The 20,023-nt window shown below is 44.5% G+C and overlaps 1 protein-coding gene across 4 annotated transcripts in view; it reads left to right on the forward strand.

Moving 5' to 3' along the window:
- The window catches only part of LOC119966114 (thyroid hormone receptor beta), a 290,813-nt gene that overhangs the window by 214,972 nt on the left and 55,818 nt on the right, over nt 1–20,023 (forward strand). The window contains exon 1 of one of the 4 annotated variants that reach the window (XM_038797344.1): nt 8,513–8,834. The exons of the other annotated variants lie outside the window; for them this stretch is intronic. Within the exon in view, the coding sequence (XP_038653272.1) occupies nt 8,513–8,834 (322 nt within the window). Of the gene's footprint in view, nt 1–8,512; nt 8,835–20,023 lie in introns of those variants that run through there. 4 annotated transcript variants of the gene reach the window in all.

The following is a 20,023-nucleotide window of genomic DNA, read 5'->3' on the forward strand; positions in this document are numbered from 1 at the left end:
GGACGCAACGAACGACAAGCTCTTACCGACCAAGATTTCCACCCCTCGGTTCTTCGCATCGAGCCCCGAGTGAAACACCTGTCCCACCCAGCCTTTTCTTAGTCTCATCTGATCCGTAACCTTGAGGTGCGTCTCCTGGAGCATAGCCACATCCGCTCCCAGCCCCCTCAAGTGAGCCAAGACCCGGGACCGCTTCACCGGACCATTCAGCCCCCTCACGTTCCATGTGACCAGCCGAATCTGGGGGGTCCTCCCCCTCCCTCCGCACCGATCAGCCATAGCTCTCCCTCAACCCACCACGTGCCCAGGGAACCCCCCCAAGCCCGTTCCCCACGGTAGCAGACCCCCCTCCCAACCCCCCCGCCCCTTCACCAGCCGTTTCCTTACAGCCCCTACAGCTGCAACACGGTACCCACCCCCTTCTTTCTCCCCCCCGAGCTAGGGGCCCCCCTAGCTGCGTTACCCCTAACATTGTACTTCCGTAAGTCAGCCGACTCCTGCTGACCCCGGCTACTCCCGCCATACCAGCGGACCCCCACCCCCAATGCAACACAACCACCAATCCCCCCTTCCAGTGCCGGCTCCGCCTCCCAACCCAACATGCGGGGAAAAGACGGGCACATGACCGAGCGGGACCTCAAACTGCTGCCCAACCCCCACCAGTGAGAAAAATAACCAAAAAGCACCACGGTAAATAAATAACAGCCCCAAAAGACGAAAACTCAGAGCAACGAAAAGGCAACATCAAACACAGCCAATGTAAGCAAAAGGATACCAAGGAGGACAGAGCCTACAAACAATGTACATCTTTCCCCAGCCCCCCCAGTCCTCAGTTGGACTCCAATTTCTCTGCCTGGACAAAAGCCCAGGCATCCTCCGGAGAGTCAAAATAGAGCTGGCGGTCCTTGTAAGTGACCCAGAGGCGAGCCGGTTGTAACAGGCCAAACTTCACTCCCTTCCTATGAAGCACTCCTTTCGCTTGATTGAAGCCAGCCCTTCTCTTCGCCACTTCCGCGCTCCAGTCCTGATAAATCCTAATGTCCGCATTCTCCCACCTGCTTCTCCTTTCCTTCTTCGCCCATCTCAACACGCACTCACGGTCGGCCAAGCGGTGAAAGCGGACCAGCACCGCCCTGGGCGGCTCGTTCGGCCTAGGCTTCCGCAGCAGCACCCGATGGGCCCCCTCCAGCTCCAGGGGTCCCCGGAACGACCCCGCACCCATCAACGAGTTCAGCATCAGGATCACGTAGGCCCCCAAATCCGAACCTTTCAGCCCCTCCGGGAGGCCCAAAATCCGCAGGTTCTTCCGGCGGGAGCGGTTCTCCATCTCCTCCATCCTTGCCAACCATTTCTTGTGAAGCGCCTCGTGCGACTCCACCTTCACTGCCAGGCCCAGGAGCTCATCCTCGTTCTCCGAAGCCTTTTGCTACAGCTTTCGAATCTCTGCGGCCTGAGCTGTCTGAGTCACCATGAGCTTGTCCAGCGAGGCCTTAAACGGCTCCAGGATCTCTGCTTTTAGCTCCCTGAAGGAGCGCTGAAGCAGCTCCTGCTGCCCCCGCGCCCACTGCTGCCACGCTGCTGGTTCTCCGCCTGCCGCCATCATGTTTTTTCTGCCTCGCACCTTGTTCTGCTGCAAAGTCAACTTTTTGACCGCTCCACTTCTAGTCCAGCCCATCGACCGGCCGCTGAGCACAGTGGTTGCGTTCCCACCCGGGGGAAAGCCGAATCAGCGCCGTTGCCGGCCCTTAAAAGAGCCCGAAAGTCCAAAAATAGCGGGAGTTGCTTAGCTCCGCATCGCCGCAACCGGAAGCCAACTGTATATGCATTATTGATAATTGAATATAGTCTGCTAAATGAAAATTCATCCAAAATAAGACCGTAAGACAAAGGAGCAGAATTAGGCCATTTTGGCCCAAGATATCTGCTCTGCCTTCAATCATGGCTGATATGTTTCTCATCCCCATTCTCGTGCCTTCTCCCCATAACCCTTGACCCCTTTATTAATCAAAATGGACAGTTAAAACTGCTGCCACGTACTGGGAGTCACCTGGGCCTGCCCTACAGAACCCTTTCGTTGCCTCATGTAATCCTTTATTGCCCTCTTACTTTCAATGTAACCAAAAACAATTTGACGGCTGCGACCACAGTTATTCACTAGTTCTGATAGCAGGATTTATAGGCTTCAGTTGAGCTTGTCATCCATTCTCTTGGCGGAGGAATTGGTTCTCCCCACACGTTTTGAGGGGGCAAAGAAATGGGTAGAGCAAAGCACTAATTGCTGCTGCTATCTCCACACCAAGGGCACCATGTATCAGGGCAGAAATATGGGGACTCCTGAATGATTCCAGAAGATGTCGCAGTGAGGTAACTGAGTGTGTCTTAGGACAGTATGCGATAAGGACAAAGTCACTTCAGGCTGAGTCCACATTGCTCTGTGTCCTAAGTCTGAAATTTGTGCACAACCAGCCTTGAACTCAAAAGTCCTCAAATGATCATTTTGGCTAGGCAATAAATTCGGCCAAATGTAGCCATGAACCTTCATTGTAGTGGAGGGACTCCAGATGTTGCAGAAATGTACATAAACAGCACCAGCATAGGTCAGTAGTGATTTTATTCCCTCCCCCCAACCCTAAAAGTAGAATATGGTAACTACTGAACATACAAATATTCACCATGGCCAGATGAAACAGTGCTTCTGCGATGCTGAGATGCAAACAAATGGCAGTAGCAGCAGAACTGTATATCGACATGAACCTACTGTCAACGATGCCATAGCTTCCCCTGGAGGTTCGCCCACCTGGGGGAGAAAGAATTCTCCTTCTTCTCCCCAGTACACAACGTGTACACCAGAATTTACTTCTTTGTGGTGGAGAAAACGGTGCTTCCAGGGATAGACAAAGTGAAATACTCCGCAATTGTAATATCAGACCACGTTCCACACTACATGGACATGCGGCTAGAGACGGGAAGGGCCCAGCGCCCCATATGGAGGTTGGACGGTGCCTTACTAGCTGACAAGGCCTTCAGCGAAAGGATAGCGCGGGCCATAGCAGAGTACACGGAGAACAACCAAAACGGGGAGGTCTCACACTCCACGTTCTGGGAAGCGCTTAAGGCCATACTAAGAGGGGAAATCATTGCCTTCAAAGCGCAAAGAGATAGGGAGGAAAGGGTGGCTAGGCAGAAGTTGGTCGATTCCATACTGGAGGTAGACCGTAAATACTCCGAGGCCCCGACCGTAGAGCTCCTGGCGGAGAGAAAAGAATTACAAAGGAACTTTGACCTGCTCTCCACCAGGAAAGCAGTGCACCAACTCCGCCAGGCGCGTGGGACCCTGTACGAACACGGAGACAAAGCCAGCCGCCTGTTGGCACACCAGCTGAGAAAGCAGGCAGCCAACAGAGAAATTGCGCAAATCAGAGGTACCAGAGGCACGTGGGAAACAGAACCAGAGAGGATTAACAAAACCTTCAAGGCCTTCTACCAAGAGCTGTACACCTCAGAGCCCCCAACGGGAAAGGCTGGGATGAACCGGTTCCTTGATGGACTGGACATACCAGTTGTGGGAGAGGGCAGAAAACAGGACCTGGAAGCACCACTAGCACTGGGAGAGATCATGGACAGCATTAGCTCCATGCAGACGGGGAAGGCGCCGGGACCGGACGGATTCCCGGCGGACTTCTACAAAAATTTTGCGACAGCGCTGGCCCCGCACCTGCGGGAGATGTTCACAGACTCGCTAGCTAGGGGCACACTGCCACCCACGTTAGCACAGGCCTCAATCTCGCTGATACCTAAGAAACACAAAGACCCAATGGAATGTGGGTCATACAGACCCATATCTCTGCTGAATGCAGACGCCAAAATACTGGCCAAAATCCTAGCCAAAAGGCTAGAAGACTGTGTACCTGAGGTGGTCACAGAGGACCAGACGGGCTTCATCAAAGGTAGACAGCTTACCTCGAACATCAGGCGCCTACTGAACGTGATAATGACCCCCTCCGGGGAGAGAACACAAGAGGTGATCGTCCCACTGGACGCAGAAAAGGCCTCCAACAGAGTTGAATGGAAATACCTCATAGAGGTACTGGAGCGGTTCGGGCTTGGAACAGGGTTCACCGCTTGGGTAAAGCTCCTATACAACGCTCCCATGGCGAGCATACGGACCAACAATACCAACTCCCAATACTTCCAGCTGCACAGGGGCACCAGACAAGGATGCCCACTGTCCCCGCTGCTAAAGGGGCTGCCGTTCAAACAAGCCCGACACAAATTCCGCTACCTGGGGATCCAAATAGCCCATGACTGGAAAGGGATCCACAAATGGAACCTCACCAGCCTGACGGAGGAAGTAAAAAAGGACCTGCAAAGATGGAACACACTTCCACTCTCCCTCGCGGGGAGAGTCCAGACGATCAAAATGAACGTACTGCCCAGGTTCCTCTTCCTGTTTCTTTCCGATCTACATCCCCAAGGCCTTTTTCAAAGCGCTGGACAAACTTATCATGGCGTTCGTATGGGGGGGGTAAAAATGCTAGGATCCCAAAGAAGGTCCTACAAAAAACAAAATCCGGGGGGGGCTAGCCCTCCTGAACCTACAATTCTACCACTGGGCAGCAACAGCCGAGCGAGTAAGGGGATGGATCCAGGAGCCAGAAGCCGAGTGGGTGCGTGCGGAGGAGGCCTCCTGCATGGGGATCTCCCTCCGGGCCCTCGCCACGGCAGCACTCCCATCCCCACCCAAAAAACACTCCAGCAGCCCAGTGGTGACAGCCACCCTCCAATCCTGGAACCAACTGCGGCGGCAATTTGGCCTGACCAAAATGTTGGACAATGCTCCCATCTGCAACAACCATAGGTTCACACCAGCACTGACTGACGCCATCTTCAAAAGGTGGAGGCAGGACGGGGGGACCTATACACGGATGACAGGATCGCAACACTGGACGAACTGACAGAGAACTTTCGGCTAGCCAGGGGGAACGAGCTACGGTACCTGCAGCTCAAAAACTTCTTACGAAAGGAGACAAGGACGTACCCACAACCGCCACGACAGATAATACTGGAAGAACTACTGGACGCAAGTATCCTAGAGAAAGGGAACTGTAGCAACATGTATGACCGACTGTTAGAAAGGGACAACACCGTACTGGACGCAACAAGAAAGAAATGGGAGGATGACCTGGGGATTGAGATAGGGTGGGGACTCTGGAGCGAAGCACTGCATAGGGTCAACTCCACCTCCACGTGCGCAAGGCTCAGCCTGACGCAACTAAAAGTGGTACATAGAGCCCACTTAACAAGAAACCGTATGAGTAGGTTCTTCCCGGAGGTGGAGGACAGATGTGAACGGTGCCAAAGAGGCCCGGCCAACCACGCCCACATGTTCTGGTCTTGCCCCAGACTTGTGGAGTACTGGACAGCCTTCTTCAAGGTGAGGGTGGAGCCATGCCCGATAGTGGCGATCTTCGGGGTTTCAGACCAGCCAGATCTATTCCTGGGGAGGAGGGCGGACGCCCTTGCCTTTGCCTCCCTGATTGCCCGCCGTAGAATCCTGTTTGGCTGGCGGTCAGCAACACCGCCCAGAGCTGCAGACTGGCTGTCCGACCTCTCGGAATCTCTCCAAATGGAGAAAATCAAATTCGCCATCCGAGGGTCAGACGACGACTTCCACACAACGTGGGAGCCATTCATGCAATTGTTCCGGGACCTGTTTGTGGCCAACGTACAAGAGGAAGAATAGTCGGGTGGCCAAGAATCGGTGGAAAATGGAAAGGAATCGGGGGAAGGTTGTCGGGTGGGGGGGGGGGGGGGGGGGGGGGCGCTACGGGTTCGTTATGGGGGTTTGATGGCAAGCTAAGGCCCAAAACCAAATTGTAAATAAATGCCTATAAACATGTGCCTCGGCCATATTGGGGAATGTAAAATATGTATGCCGGTTAAAGGGGTCGGCCACAGTTGTTATTATGAAGATGCTTACCTGTAAATATACATGTTAATTTTTGCGTGTTTTTTTTCTAATAATTTGTAATTTGTTGGATATAAAATATGAAAACTCAATAAAAAACATTTTTTTTTTAAACGATGCCATAGCTTAATGGTCTTTGTTCATGCCATTCAAGTACACTTCCTTAGAAAGTAATTGTCTGCTGTTGTTCCTAAGACCTTTCACAGTTAGAAATGCAATGGGTATCATCCAAAGATATTTGGGAAACTGGAAAAGGGTACATTTGGCAAGGAGAGTCGAGCAAACAACCAGTTTGATTTCAGAAACTGCATTCTGCAATTTACAACTCCCAAAATCTTCCTGGTCTGAATGGCAACAGAAGTTATGAGTCCGACTTGCCTTTAAAGTTTATCACAGATGAAAATGTTGTGGCGGAAGATGATTGTTTTTTATTCATTTATGGGATGTGGGCATCGTTGGCTAGGTCAGCATACCTCGTTGCCATTGAGAAGGTGGTGGTGAGCTGCTTTCTTGAATCACTGTAGTCCCTGACGTGTAGGTACACCCACTGTGCTGTTAGGGTAGGTGTTCCGGGGTTTATGACCCAGCAACAGTGAAGGAACACTGATATATTTCGCAGGATGGTGAGTGACTTGGAGGGGAACTTTGAGGTGGTGGTGCATTAGTAAGCATTAAAACTTTACAGAAAATGTGTGAGGCAGAGCTGTTAGAATATTCCTACCAAATAATAATTATATCAAAAGCGTGTTTTAAAATCTGGATTCTTATTTAGTCATGTATGTAACATGCCCAGAGTGCTGATTCATTTATTTATTCATGTGCACTCTGCCTAAAGGCAGGTACTTGGCTCATTGAGAGCACTGTCATTGAGAGCACTGATGCTGCACCTTAATTTGTTTTTGCACGAAATGTCTTTACTCTTAAATTCACAATTTGCAAATTATTAAAATATTGTTCATTCTTAAACTTTAGTCAAATAGAAGCAAAGTCCTAGTTTGGCATTTATCAGAACAAACAATTTATTTTAGAAACTACGAAGCTTTGATTCTTCGGAAATTAACTGGCAGATGAATGCTCAACTGAGCAGCATTTGATGCAAAGACTTATGTCAGATATGGAAAAGATTAAAGTGTTGTGTAAGGTTTCACTTCAAAGAAAAGTTAAACTGGTATAATCACCCAATTCCTGCAGATTTAGTCACTCTTTACCTCAGAGTTCCCCAGAACCAATAGATGTTAATCTTGATCGCTTTAAAGTCTTATTGCTTGTCTCTTCATGTGATGACTTAAAAATAATGTTTTAAAGTAGTTCTTTATAAGAACTGTACAAAGCCATGTATTGTTTCAAGATAACATAGTGAGATTCTCACTTTTTGCAGCATTGTGTCTCAATACTATCATAAATCCAAAGCCTTCTAATTCTTGAGAGGGTCAAAAACCAATTCCTGGTGTCTAAATAGAATTTTGTACATTTTCCAAGTAAGTATTGAGTCTAACGCATGTCGTACATTAAGAAAATAGATTTTAAAATTCCCTTTACTGAACTCTATACTTCAAGTATAGTCACATAGACGCAGTGATTTTAAAACTGATTAACTTGCAAACAATTCTGTATTTATTTGAAATCCAGAATATTTAAAGGCCTGCTGGGAGCTGCTTATTTTAATCACTGTTGTTGAGTTAATTTGCCATTAGGTTAATAATCTAAAATAATCACTCGAAGTGATAATTAATTTTTACAAGTCTAAATATGTGCTTTTTATTCATTTTTATAATTTGGTTCCTAACTGGACAAGTCTATTTATTTTGTTCTTTTTAAATTAAAAATAAATTCATTGTTTTTAGTCAGTTGATTAATCTTGAGCTCGTTGAAGGAAACTGTGAGATTGGTAGCATACTCTTTATCAGTTTCTGAGCTCACTTGCTGTATTACGTAATTCTCTAAAGCATAATCAATATCGCTAATAAAAATGGATTAAAATGATGATTGCATAGCCAGGAACACAAATTGGCTTATTTTTAAAAATACTCACTGCTCTGTATAGAATTAATTCTTATGTCAATTAACGTTATATTAAAATTTTTAATAGTCCAAAATGAACAAGAAACTTCTAAATTCACATTAATTCAATGACATTTTATCGTGATAGTTTGAATTTTGAGGATTGTGGCAGTTTCATGTTCAGACGTTTTTTTCTTACTGTTTGAGCTTCCTGTTGGTGGTTTTCTACCTGCCTGTCTATCTGTCTGTCACAAAAATTGGCCCTCATGACCGATTAAGACCTTTGGCTGTCATTGATCTGCTTCTTCATTTGTTATTTATTGGAGGGGGATAATGTTGAGAGCATCTATATATATATATATATATATGCATCAGATTTTAGCGCTTGGGGTAGTATGTGTTCACTTGTGCATGTGAATTGTGCAAAAATTGTTTTTTTTAAGTTGCTACAGATTTTCCTGTGACATTTTTCATGAGGTAAATGATCCCCTAAGTTTATATTAGAAGTGCTGAACAACATTGTGGAAACCTAAGTAAAGTAAAATGAACTATTGCGTGCAGGAGATGTGTGATGCACAAGTAGCAGTCAATAATGATTGCTACATGCAACCACTGGATTATTACATGCACAGAGAGGACAACCAGATTTATAGCAGTTATAATGTTCAGGCTCCTCACAGCAGCAACATTTGCATGGACCAGACCTGGATTGTGAATCAGCCTTCCAGTTACCCTGGAAACGAGTTCGAGAGCGAGTATTATAACGTTAACACAAGTATGAGCCGCTTTTGCCAAGCTGAATATTTTGATGATGGTAAAGATGTTTTTTGTCAAGAACAGTCACCATCTTTCTCTCCAAGAAAAGGTATTGTGCATTGTTAGATTTATTTTTAATCTTGCATTTCATTCTGCATATTTAGACCTACAGTTGAAGTGGCTGTGAATCTCCTGCTGTTTGTGTGGATTTGTCAACTGTGTGGCACCCAAGTTCGTGCTTGGGTTTTGAAACTGCTTTAATGTGAAATCTTGAAGCAATCCACTCTTCTGTGTGTTCTGGTGGAATTGGGAAAGTAGAGGCTCTCAAGTTTCCAAGTAATGTCAAGGTTTCTGCAGTAGTGTACCATAAAGTAACTTGCCTTTCAATAGCAGGTTCACTGATCAAAATTTCATTCATATTTTTGTTACCTTAATTATGAGAATAATACAAAATCATGAAAATGTACAGTATTAATATAGTGCAATGCACAATGTTTTCTAGTAATTCTACAATTATTAAATTCAAAAGGGTCTTAATTTATGTCATTTACTGGACAACGGTATATGTTTCTGAACTAATATGAGGCCTAAAGATTTGCAATATATCTGATCTAATTAGTCATAAAAAGATGAAAATCTGATTCAACTTTGCATTTGTAACCACACTGAGAAGATTAAACTTCTTTTGTGACATTTTCATGTCATTTCTATTTAACACGTTTGTGTCAATCTGATTGAATTGTTGAGTCACTTGTCTGTGTACAGGCTAGAGTTCCTTATTGAATTGATAAGACCAAAGTGCTAGGACACATATAAGGTTAAATGAGGTCAAAGAGGAAAAAAAAGTAAATCAAAAGCAGTGATTTTGGAATGTCAAACCTGAGAGTAGGAAAGGATTCAATGCACCTTAATTTCAATGTCATGGGAATTTGAAATCTGGGGGGAAAGACAAAAGTTTGCGCTGACTATTATAGTATGAAAGGAAAGAAATGTTGCAATGGAAATTGACAGTTGAAAAAAAATGAGAAGTGTTCACCTTATGATAGCCAGTTTTAATTGTTTTGGCCTTTCCATCAGTGCAAGTATAAGGGAGCTTCCAAACAAGTCTTGCATATAGAAGCAATAAAGTGTTCAGGGTTGTGGATAAAAGTTACATTTGGTACAAAAAAATTAGCTGAGCTTCTGGAAGACAACTTTAGAAATGGAAGTGATATGGGAGTGGTATATTTCACTAATAGGATGCTGCCATCAAGCCAAAAAGGCGCCCTGCCTATCTGACAAATGTGATGCATGAATTTAAGTGTCTGTGTGATGCTAGATATGAGGCTGTATATCCCAACAGCTGATGGATCATGTCAAACTGCGGTTCCCTTTGGCTGTTTGCAACAGGTAAAGTACTGACTGTACCAAATCAGCCCATGCTTGCATAAATGAAAACAGTAGTGTCCACCGTTCGAGGTGATCCTGTGATTGGACAACATTTGCAAAAGAATCATGAGTGTGCTAAGAATTACACTGTCGGACTCACAGTGTGGCTTGCTTAAGCATGCTCGAAGCTAAAAATATTAATGCACAAGGCCCTGTTCTTTACAGACATATAAGAATGTCTTTATTGCCATATGTAGGCTTACATTGCAATGAAGTTACTGTGAAAAGCCCCTAGTCACCACATTCTGGCGCCTGTTCAGGTACACAGAGAGAAAATTCACAATGTCCAAATTACCTAACAGCACGTCTTTCAGGACTAGTGGGAGGAAACTGAGCACTCGGTGGAAACCCACGCAAACACAGGGAGAACGTTCAGACTCCGCACAGACAGTGAACCAGCTGGGAATCAAACCTGGGAACCTGATGCTGTGAAGCCACAGTGCTAACCACTGTGTTGCCTTGCTGCCATGTACACACACTGAATCTTTTTCAACTAAACAAAATAGGCAACAGCCATTCTCTGGCTCACTCCCAAGGGCAACACCTTGATCAATCAAACCACCCTGCCTGGTTTGAATTTAAACAATGCTTGGCAGTTAACTGTCAGTCATCAGCTTTCTGGTGCATTACCGTGGCAACGTCTCTGTCAGTGTCCACCTGCCAACTAATCAGTACACTCTTTTCATACAGTATAAATTGTTGTTCCCTTTACATTTGTGATTGTTGCGAATTGTCCTGATGAGACAAAAAGCAACCATCCTTGTATTGATTCACAGAGCATCATGATGAGAACTAGGAGTGTGCAATCTAGAAAAAGTTGATGCGTATGGAATGAAATTGTCAACAGAGTAAATGGGGCTGATTGAGAAAGGGGAGCATTGATGTGAAGAAGGAACAGGGCTCTGAGAATCCTCTAATCATCCACTGCAGAGAGGGCATGATTTGAGAGGGGTCTTGCGAGCCAAGGCAAAAGTTTTAATAAGAGTATTGCATGATGGTAACTTGTTAAGAAGTGCGGACGAATTGATCCTGTCAGAAACACTGGAAAAGTACAAGGCGGCCACAAATGATTCACCTAAGCATTCATAGTAAAATTATAATGGTAGGTAAAGGAAAGACGAAAAGATTACCCACTAGCACAGCCAGACTTAAAGTTGTACTGCAGATGGAGCATGACTTACAAGAATGGTGAACCAAGAACATGACAATTGTACTAGTTAAGAGCTTTGCTATATTCACCACAAGCAAGATTTAACATGAGCTGCCACTACAGTCATATCTGCTTTAATGTTCCAGCTCTGTCATCTCCCAGTGTGCAGACCTCATGTAGACAATAATGCCAAAGATAAGCATTCCAGCTTTAGCGAGGTTGGTGACTGAGAAAGCTTGTTTTGCACCAAGTTTTATAGCTACCTGCCTTACCAAACCTGAACAGTTTATCCTGTGTATTGATTACCAACTATGCAAGACCCATGTAGGGTTGGCAGCACTAAAGCAATATAAAAACAGTTAGTGAGAAGCATGGCCTCTGTTTGCAAAACTCCAAGCATACCGTTCAATATTTGTTGTGATTCCACATTGGGACAATGCTTACTAACAATTCCAATTGTACTAAGAATTGCACTGACAATGAAATTAAGATCATCAATCAGGCTCACAGTGTGTCTCACTTAAACATGCTGGAAACTACACAGTTCACTATACTTGGGACCCTTTCCATTACAGACAAAATACACACTTTGCATCTTTCTCACTGAGCAAAAGCTTAGGGACAGCCATTTCTTAATGCATTTAATGATACCTTGACCAATTGGAGTCAACTTTCCTGGTTTGAATTTAAATAAAAGCTTGGCAGTTCACTGTTCCCTAGTATATTCTCCATGCCAATACCACTACCAATCAGAGTCTACTTGCCAACCATTCATTACCACCTTCTCATGCAGTATTCTTACAAATCTGTTCTGGTGATTGCAAGACAAAAAGCTATGACAACTTGTCTTCTTTACAATTTCTGTTTGTTATTACCAATATGTTGCCTAGGCTGGAGCATTTTATTGGTAGCACAGTGGTTAGCACTGCTGCCTAACATCTCCAGGGTTTCAGTTTCAATTCCGGTCTCGGGTGACTGTGGAGTTTGCACTTTCTCTCTGTGTCTGCATGGATTTCCTCTGGGTGCTCCAGTTTCCTCCCACTTGCAATGAAGTGCAGGTTATGTGGATTGGCCATGTTAAATTTGCCCCTTAGTGTCCTTTAGGTTCACTGGTGTTACTGGGTTGCAGGGATAGGGCGGAGGCATGGGCTTGGGTAGGGTGCTCTTTCCAAGGGCTGGTGCAAACTCAAAAGGCCGAATGGCCTTCTTGTGCACTGTAAATTTTATGATTCTGTGAGGTCTACAGCATAGAAACGGTCCTTTGGCCCATTGCGTCTGCACCGGTCAAATACAACCACAATTCTAATCCCATTTTCCAGCACTTGGCCCAAAGCCTCGAATGCCTTGGTATTGCAAGTGCACATCTAAATACTACTCAAGTGTTATGAAGGTTTCTGCCTCCACCTCCCTTTCAGGCAGTGAGTTCCAGACTCTCACCACTTTGGGTGAAAAAGTATTTCCTCATATCCCCTCGAAACCTCCTGCAATTTATCTTAAATTTTTGTCCTCTAGTTATTGATCCCTCCAAGAGGCAAAGTTTCTTCCCATCTACTCTATGTCCCTCATGACTTTACACATCTCAGTCATGTTACCCTTCGGTCTCCTCTGCTCCAAGGAAAATAACTCCAGTCTATCCAATCTCTCTTCATAACTAAACTTCTCCGGCCTGGTCCACTCACGTCGACGCTATCACCAAGAAAGCACAACAGCGCCTATACTTCCTCAGGAAACTAAGGAAATTCGGCATGTCCACATTAATCCTTACCAACTTTTACAGATGCACTATAGAAAGCATCCTATCGGGCTGCATCACAGCCTGGTATGGCAACTGCTCGGCCCAGGACCGCAAGGAACTTCAGAGAGTTGTGAATACCACCCAGTCCATCACACGAACCTGCCTCCCATCCATTGATTCCATCTACACCTCCCGTTGCCGGGGGAAAGCGGGCAGCATAATCAAGGATCCCTCCCACCCGGCTTACTCACTTTTCCAACTTCTTCCATCGGGCAGGAGATTCAGAAGTCTGAGAACACGCACGAACAGACTCAAAAACAGCTTCTTCCCCACTGTCACCAGACTCCTAAATGACCCTCTTATTGACTGACCTCATTAACACTACATCCTGTATGCTTCAACCGATGCCAATGCTTATGTAGTTACATTGTATATCTTGTGTTGCCCTATTATGTATTCTCATGTATTTTCTTGAATTGTTTAATTCCCTTTTCTTCCATGTACTGAATGATCTGTTGAGCTGCTGGCAGAAAAATACTTTTCACTGTACCTCGGTACACGTGACAATAAACAAATCCAATCTAATCCAATCCAATCCAGGCAACATCCTGGTAAACCTCCTCTGCACCCTTTCCAGTGCGATCATATCTCTCCTAGAAAATGGATTGCAGAACTGCACGCAATACTCTCACTGGAGCCTAACCAATGTTTTATACAATTCCAGCATAATCTAACCTTAAACTCTTCCGAGAAAGAGAAGTGAAAAAGGAAAAGAAGAAAAAGGAAAAAGAATGGTAAAAAAAACATCCCTAGCCCCCAAAAATAAATAATAAGAATAACAACAATCATATGACAGATATAGTTACACATGATACGTACAACCTAATTAGGGACAGTTATATGAACGTATAGAGCTTTAGTTCCTCAAAATAATCTCGGAAAAGTTGCCGCGCTACATAACATTAATTAATGGTGTACCTTATTTTCCACAGAATCCCTACAGTGCAGAAGGAGGCCATTCGGCCCATCACTTCTGCGACAACCCTCAGAAAGACCACTCTACCTAAGCCCAGTCTCCTGTCCCATCCCCATAAGCCACCTAACCTGCACATCTTTGGACATGGGAGGAAACCAGAGCACCCGGAGGAAACCCACACAGATGTGGATAACGTGAAAATTCCACACAGTCGCCTAATGCCAGAATCAAACCTGGGTCCCTGGTGCTGTGACACAGCAGTGCTAACCATTGTGCCTCTCCATGCAGTCTTAAATTTGAGATTCTGCATAGGATTACGTACCAATTAGTAAAAGAGTGTGGGGCAGACTGCTTCCAATTTAATAGAATAATGCATCCAGCCAATGTTGAAAAGGCTAGTGCAACAGTCTGAATTTTGGTGAAAGGGATGATGCCTTTTACTTCCACTTCATAGAGTACTGTCACAGGAGAAGGTTCCATGTTACTATTAAAAGTATGTGAAAGTGATGGACATGTTTTTGTCCAAAACGAAGCTGATTTAGGACACAACCAGTACATATGAATTAGAGGGGCTGGGGCAGGATGGCATTTATCACAGGTTGGATCCACATTTGGGTAAATCTCAGGTAATTTAACTTTGGAATGTGTAAAATTTAAAATTGTAGCAATTTACGCCCTGCAGAGACAGGTGATAAGTCTGAATCAAAATCTTGCTCCCAAAGAGTTTAAAAGATAGGAAGCAAAAGGCAGTGGACTGAAAAGATTAAAAAATATAATTTGGAAATGAAACCTCCGACGGCAAAATCGCGGAAGGTGCTGGTTTGACGCCAAATCAGGATTCTCCGGCACCCCAAAAATGGCGGAAATGCACCATTCGCCGCACGGTGTTTAACCACCATTGTCATATCATTAGTGGGCTTGATCCTCTATTCTCTGGGACTTCCGCGATTCACCGCTGCCGATGGGCCGAGTTCACGACGGCACGATTCACTTGTGTTTTCAGTGGTCGGGAACCCAGCGTGGCAGCTACGGACTGTGTCCAGCCCCGCCACAGTCAGCCGGGAGCAATGCTGCTGGCCAGGGGCCATCCACGATGGCTGGGGGTACTAATGGGAGGGTGGCCAGGGGGGCAGTATTTGGCAGGTTGAGTTTGTGCACAGTCGGCGCCATGTTTTACGGCGTGACCACTGCAGATTGTCGCCGTGCACATGTGCAGCCAGGGACCTGGCCATTCTCCAGCCTTTTTTGTCGTGAAAGCCGGGAGATTCATCGGCGCGGCTGCTAGCCCCTCACCGGTTGCAGGATGGGTGAAGGCTCAGCGCCAATTTTTCTGTCGTAAAATGCCACAGTTCCTCTGCTGGCGTCAACACTTAGCCTCAGATACGGTGAATTCAGCCCAATATTTAGCGGTGATTCAGGAGTAAGAAAGGAAACCAAGTGTTTTTTTTGCGTGCCAAATCTCTGATATGTAAGTAGCCAAAGAAGTGTTTGTGGAGCAGATCATATTGTTGAGAGAGAGAGAGTCAAAAGAAGCAAAGATATTATCAGTATATAAGTTAGCAAGAATTTTGACGTCTCTCGCGTGCCAGACCTGAAAGGCAGAATCTCCTAATGAAAATGAAAATAAATCATTTGCATCCAAGGACAATAGAAAGGGAGAGGGTGGAGCCTCTGAGCTGGGTCCAAAGCTTAAGTGACTGTCTAATGATAGGATTGCAAGAAAAGTGACTGAGAAAGGAATGGAGGAGCATAACAGAGATGTGGATTGACAGGCTGCTGCCTCCATTTGCACCCACGCTAAACTGGCCAAATCATAGAATTTACAGCGCAAAGGAGGCCATTCGGCCCATCGAGTCTGCGCCGGCTCTTGGAAAGAGCACCCTACCCAAGCCCACACCTCCACCCTATCCCCATAACCCAGTAACCCCATCCAACACTAAGGGCAGTTTTGGACACTAAGGGCAATTTAACATGGCCAATCCACCTAACCGCATCTTTGGACTGTGGGAGGAAACCGGAGCACCCGGAGGAAACCCACGCACACATGGGGAGAACTTGCAGACTCCGCACAGACAGTGACCCAAGCCGGGAATCGAACCTGAGACCCTGGAGCTGTGAAGCAATTGTGTGAACCACTATGCTACCGTGAAGCCAGAAAGAAGCATTAACGATATTAATAAGCCAATAATAAAACCGAAAATTTGGTCGTGACCCACTGTGGTCCTTGTCGATAAACTTTGTGTTCCGGATGTTTTCTTATTCCATATAAAATAATAAATTAATTGGTTTATTGCAACAACAAAAAAGCTGTGGATAAAATGCACTGAAATAAGTAGAGACATTTCGGTAAAATATTGACCTTGTACGACCAACTAAAGAAAGGGGTAGACCACAATGTGCTACGCCCTGCTTCATGCATTCCAACAAAGGGTCAAAGTTGAGCTTAAAAGGGTCTCTCCAAGGGATCAAGCATTTAAAATACTTCACTGCGATCTTGAAGGGGAGGGAAGAAAGGAGGTAGCTCTTGGCAATAGAGTTAGTAAGAAAAATTTAACTCTTTTGCAAATTAATTTTAAAACCTGAAATATGACCAAATCAATAATAAGAATCTCAGAAAGAGGAATTGAATGCATATAAATAATATTGGAGAGACAACTTAAATTCGAGAATGATTGCTTGCCCTGTATAAAACCTGTCTGGTCAGGAGAGATGATAGATGGAAGGACAGGTTCAAGACGGTGGGGGCTAAGTTTTTAGGTAGTATCTTGCCATCCGCACTTAGAAGGGAGGTAAGCCAATATGAACTGCAATGCAGGAAATCCTGATCCTTCAAAAGAACAGACAAAGATGCTGAGGAGGGAGCGTTTTTAAAGACAGCCTTCTGAAAAAGAGATTAGTAATGGAGAAATAATTTTTTGACAATTTTTGAAATAAAATACCGTTGAAAATCCATCCAGCCCTGGTGCTGTAATACTTTGCATGGATTTAATTGCCTTTTGTACTTCATCTTGGGAATGGAGTACTTCTCTGTATTCAGAGTCAGGTGTTAGAGATGGGATGTCAATATTATCAAACTAATTGTGAAATAAACCTGGATTTGAAAAGGAATCTGAGGTTTAAAGAGTGGAATTAGAACATTTTAAATTGATCATTGATCTCCTGATGATCGGTGATGGTCGACTGTGTTGGAGTGGTGATTTCAGTAATAAGTTGAGTAGAGGCAGACTGGTGAAATTAGTGAGCCAGAAGTCTACCGGTTCTTTCACCATGCTCAAGAATGTACATCATAATCCAAGTCTAAGATTTTCAGTTTGTTTAATGAAGGGAAGATCACATAGGTCTGTCAAGTGTTATGGGCCAGGGTTTAGAGAACCCCAAAATGTATCAGGGAGTTCACCTGACCCACAACTTTTAATAGATTGTGGTATGGGGAGCACACGGCCCATTCTACAGGTGTGGTACAGCAGGAATCGAAAAGTATTTTTTAAAGCAAAACAATGTTTACTTTATGAACTCAAGTTAACCTTTTTAAAACATACAGTGAACATCTTAGCAACCATCAATTCAAATACAACCCCCAAAGAATACAACACTAAGTAATCCTTACTTTCCTTTTAACATCCATAAGACTTTTTTTAAAAAGCCTTTTAACAGAAGCACATCAGGTTTAAATTCACAACTGAGAACAGTTATAACTCTGAATTCACCAAATGATCAAGAGATAGTCTTTACATGGCAGAGAACAACATTACACATTCTGTGGCTGACTGCAGCGCCAACACTGAAACGAAACCAAAAAACACAGACACATCCAAGCTTTTCTCAAAGTGAAACTAAAAGCTGACAGCCCAGCTCCACCCACACTCTGACATCATTGCAGTAATAAACACACATTTCTTAAAGGTACACCCACTACCGTTATTCTGTAAAAAAAAAACACCCATTTCTTAAAGGTACTCTCACATGATACAAGCCAAACGCTTTCCTGCAATATCATAATGCTGGTCCATTCAGATAATCAATTGGGACAAATTTGAGGCATTTCATTTGTTAAGTTGAGCAGTATATGAAATTATTTTTCCATATAGGACAGCCTTCGTATACTCTCCCAAACAGTAACAAAGGAAATATGTGGAGTTGTATTGAGTTCAAGAAAAGTATCTATTTGTGGGGAAATTTATTTAGTAAAATCCGGGTCTGCCAGAAGAAGAGTATTAAGTGGTCATGGTGGACGATAAACAGGCTAGTCATGGAATCATATTATTAAAACTAAGGGGCATGAACAGAGATCACAAAGCTATTGTATGCACAAGATTGAATAAGCGGGGAGCAGCCTCTTGTGAAGGAAAAAATAGTCAATACGTGAGTAAGTGTAGTGAACAGGAGAAAGAAGAAGGAGCATTGTCTTGCTGATGGTATAGAAAATGCCATGAGTCTTACCAATCCGTGTGTGTCCAAAAAAGTCCTGGTGGCTGAGGCTGATTTTGATATTGGAACAGATTTTGTGGATGAGTGAACTGAATGTGAGTTAAGGCCATAATTAAAGTCTCCTTCAAGAAGTAACTGTTATGAGTCTAAGTCAGGTATAAAGAATAAGAAGCTTGAAATGAAACGATGATTATCCCTGTGCAGGGACCAGTGAACAGCCTTGTACTAGAACTTATAGCTGAGTGAACAAAGGGTATTAATCCTTTATGGTTAATACTTGCTGCACCTCTAGCTTTACTATGAAAATTGGAATGAAATCTGCTCAACCCAACCATTCTGCATTTGAAAATGATCAGATGTACGTAAGTGAGTTTCCTGCAGGAAAGCAATGCTTACTTTCAAATTATGTAAATGAGAGAGAGCTGTATTTCTTTTAACTGGGTGACTTAAACCTTTCACCTTCCAGGTGATAAAATGCACTGGGGTCCACCACTGTGTGAGGCCTTAATATTAATGGACATTCTGATAAAAACATATCAAAACGTGTGGTCTCCACAAGTTAACCTTACAAGTAAAGAATTGAATATTTCTGAACCAGAGCACGCCTACCTGAAGAATATTAAAGATTGACGAAAAGGAAAGTCTATACGTGTATTTGAAAAAAAACAAGACAAAAAAGGGAGAAAATCCAGGAGTAGAAGAAGGAAAGAGAGGTTTACACCACCTCCCTAAACGAGGTGAATGCTACCTCTCACAACTGTTCACACCCATCTTCCATGCGTTTTGAAAAGTCAACCTGCATTAAAGAAATATACAGTCAATGTACCAAATAAAAGTATTGTAAAGCCTAGCATATGCTAAACATGGTACAAAATCTGTCCAGAAGCAACAGTTTTGTAATACAAGAGAGGGAAAATAAAATGAGTTTCAACTCTCAAAAGAATTCAATTGCACATGTGGTAAAAGATAAACAATAAGCACCTAGAGGGTTTAATGTAGAACTTCCCATGATTAATGCAGTTTAGACATAAGGGCCGCGATCTACTGGCTGCATTGAGTTGAAAGGCGGCACGGTGATGCCGGGAGCACTCCACCCCTCCTGAAATCTAACGGGATTTCACGAGACGTCATGATCTGAATCCCTCCCATTGTTGATGCAAATCTGCATATTAGTGCGATGGCTAGTCCCACTCTAATGTGCTCTCCCATGACCTACCCAAGGCATTGGGATCTAACCTCTTTGCCTTGGAGACCTCGGGGAAGCACCGTTCAGTGTTAGTCTCCACAAATGGGAACCAGATGAAATAGTACTCATGGGGTCTCCCAGGGGATCAGAGGCCGCCAGATGCTTGCCCTCTGGGCAGGGTGTCACCCTGGCACTGCTGGTTCCACCCAGAACCTTGGTACTGCCAACATGGCACCCTGACACTGCCAGATTGACCCCCTGGCAGTGCTACCTGGTGGCACTGCTGGCTGACAGCGGTACTGCCAGGCTTGTACTTTCAGGGTGCCAAGCTGGCATTGTTTTCAGCATCCTGGATTGGGCCTGCGGGTGCCCTGTGCAGTTGTGGTTGGGTGACG

This window comes from Scyliorhinus canicula, chromosome 5, assembly GCF_902713615.1.
Source record: "Scyliorhinus canicula chromosome 5, sScyCan1.1, whole genome shotgun sequence".
Lineage (NCBI taxonomy): Eukaryota > Metazoa > Chordata > Chondrichthyes > Carcharhiniformes > Scyliorhinidae > Scyliorhinus > Scyliorhinus canicula.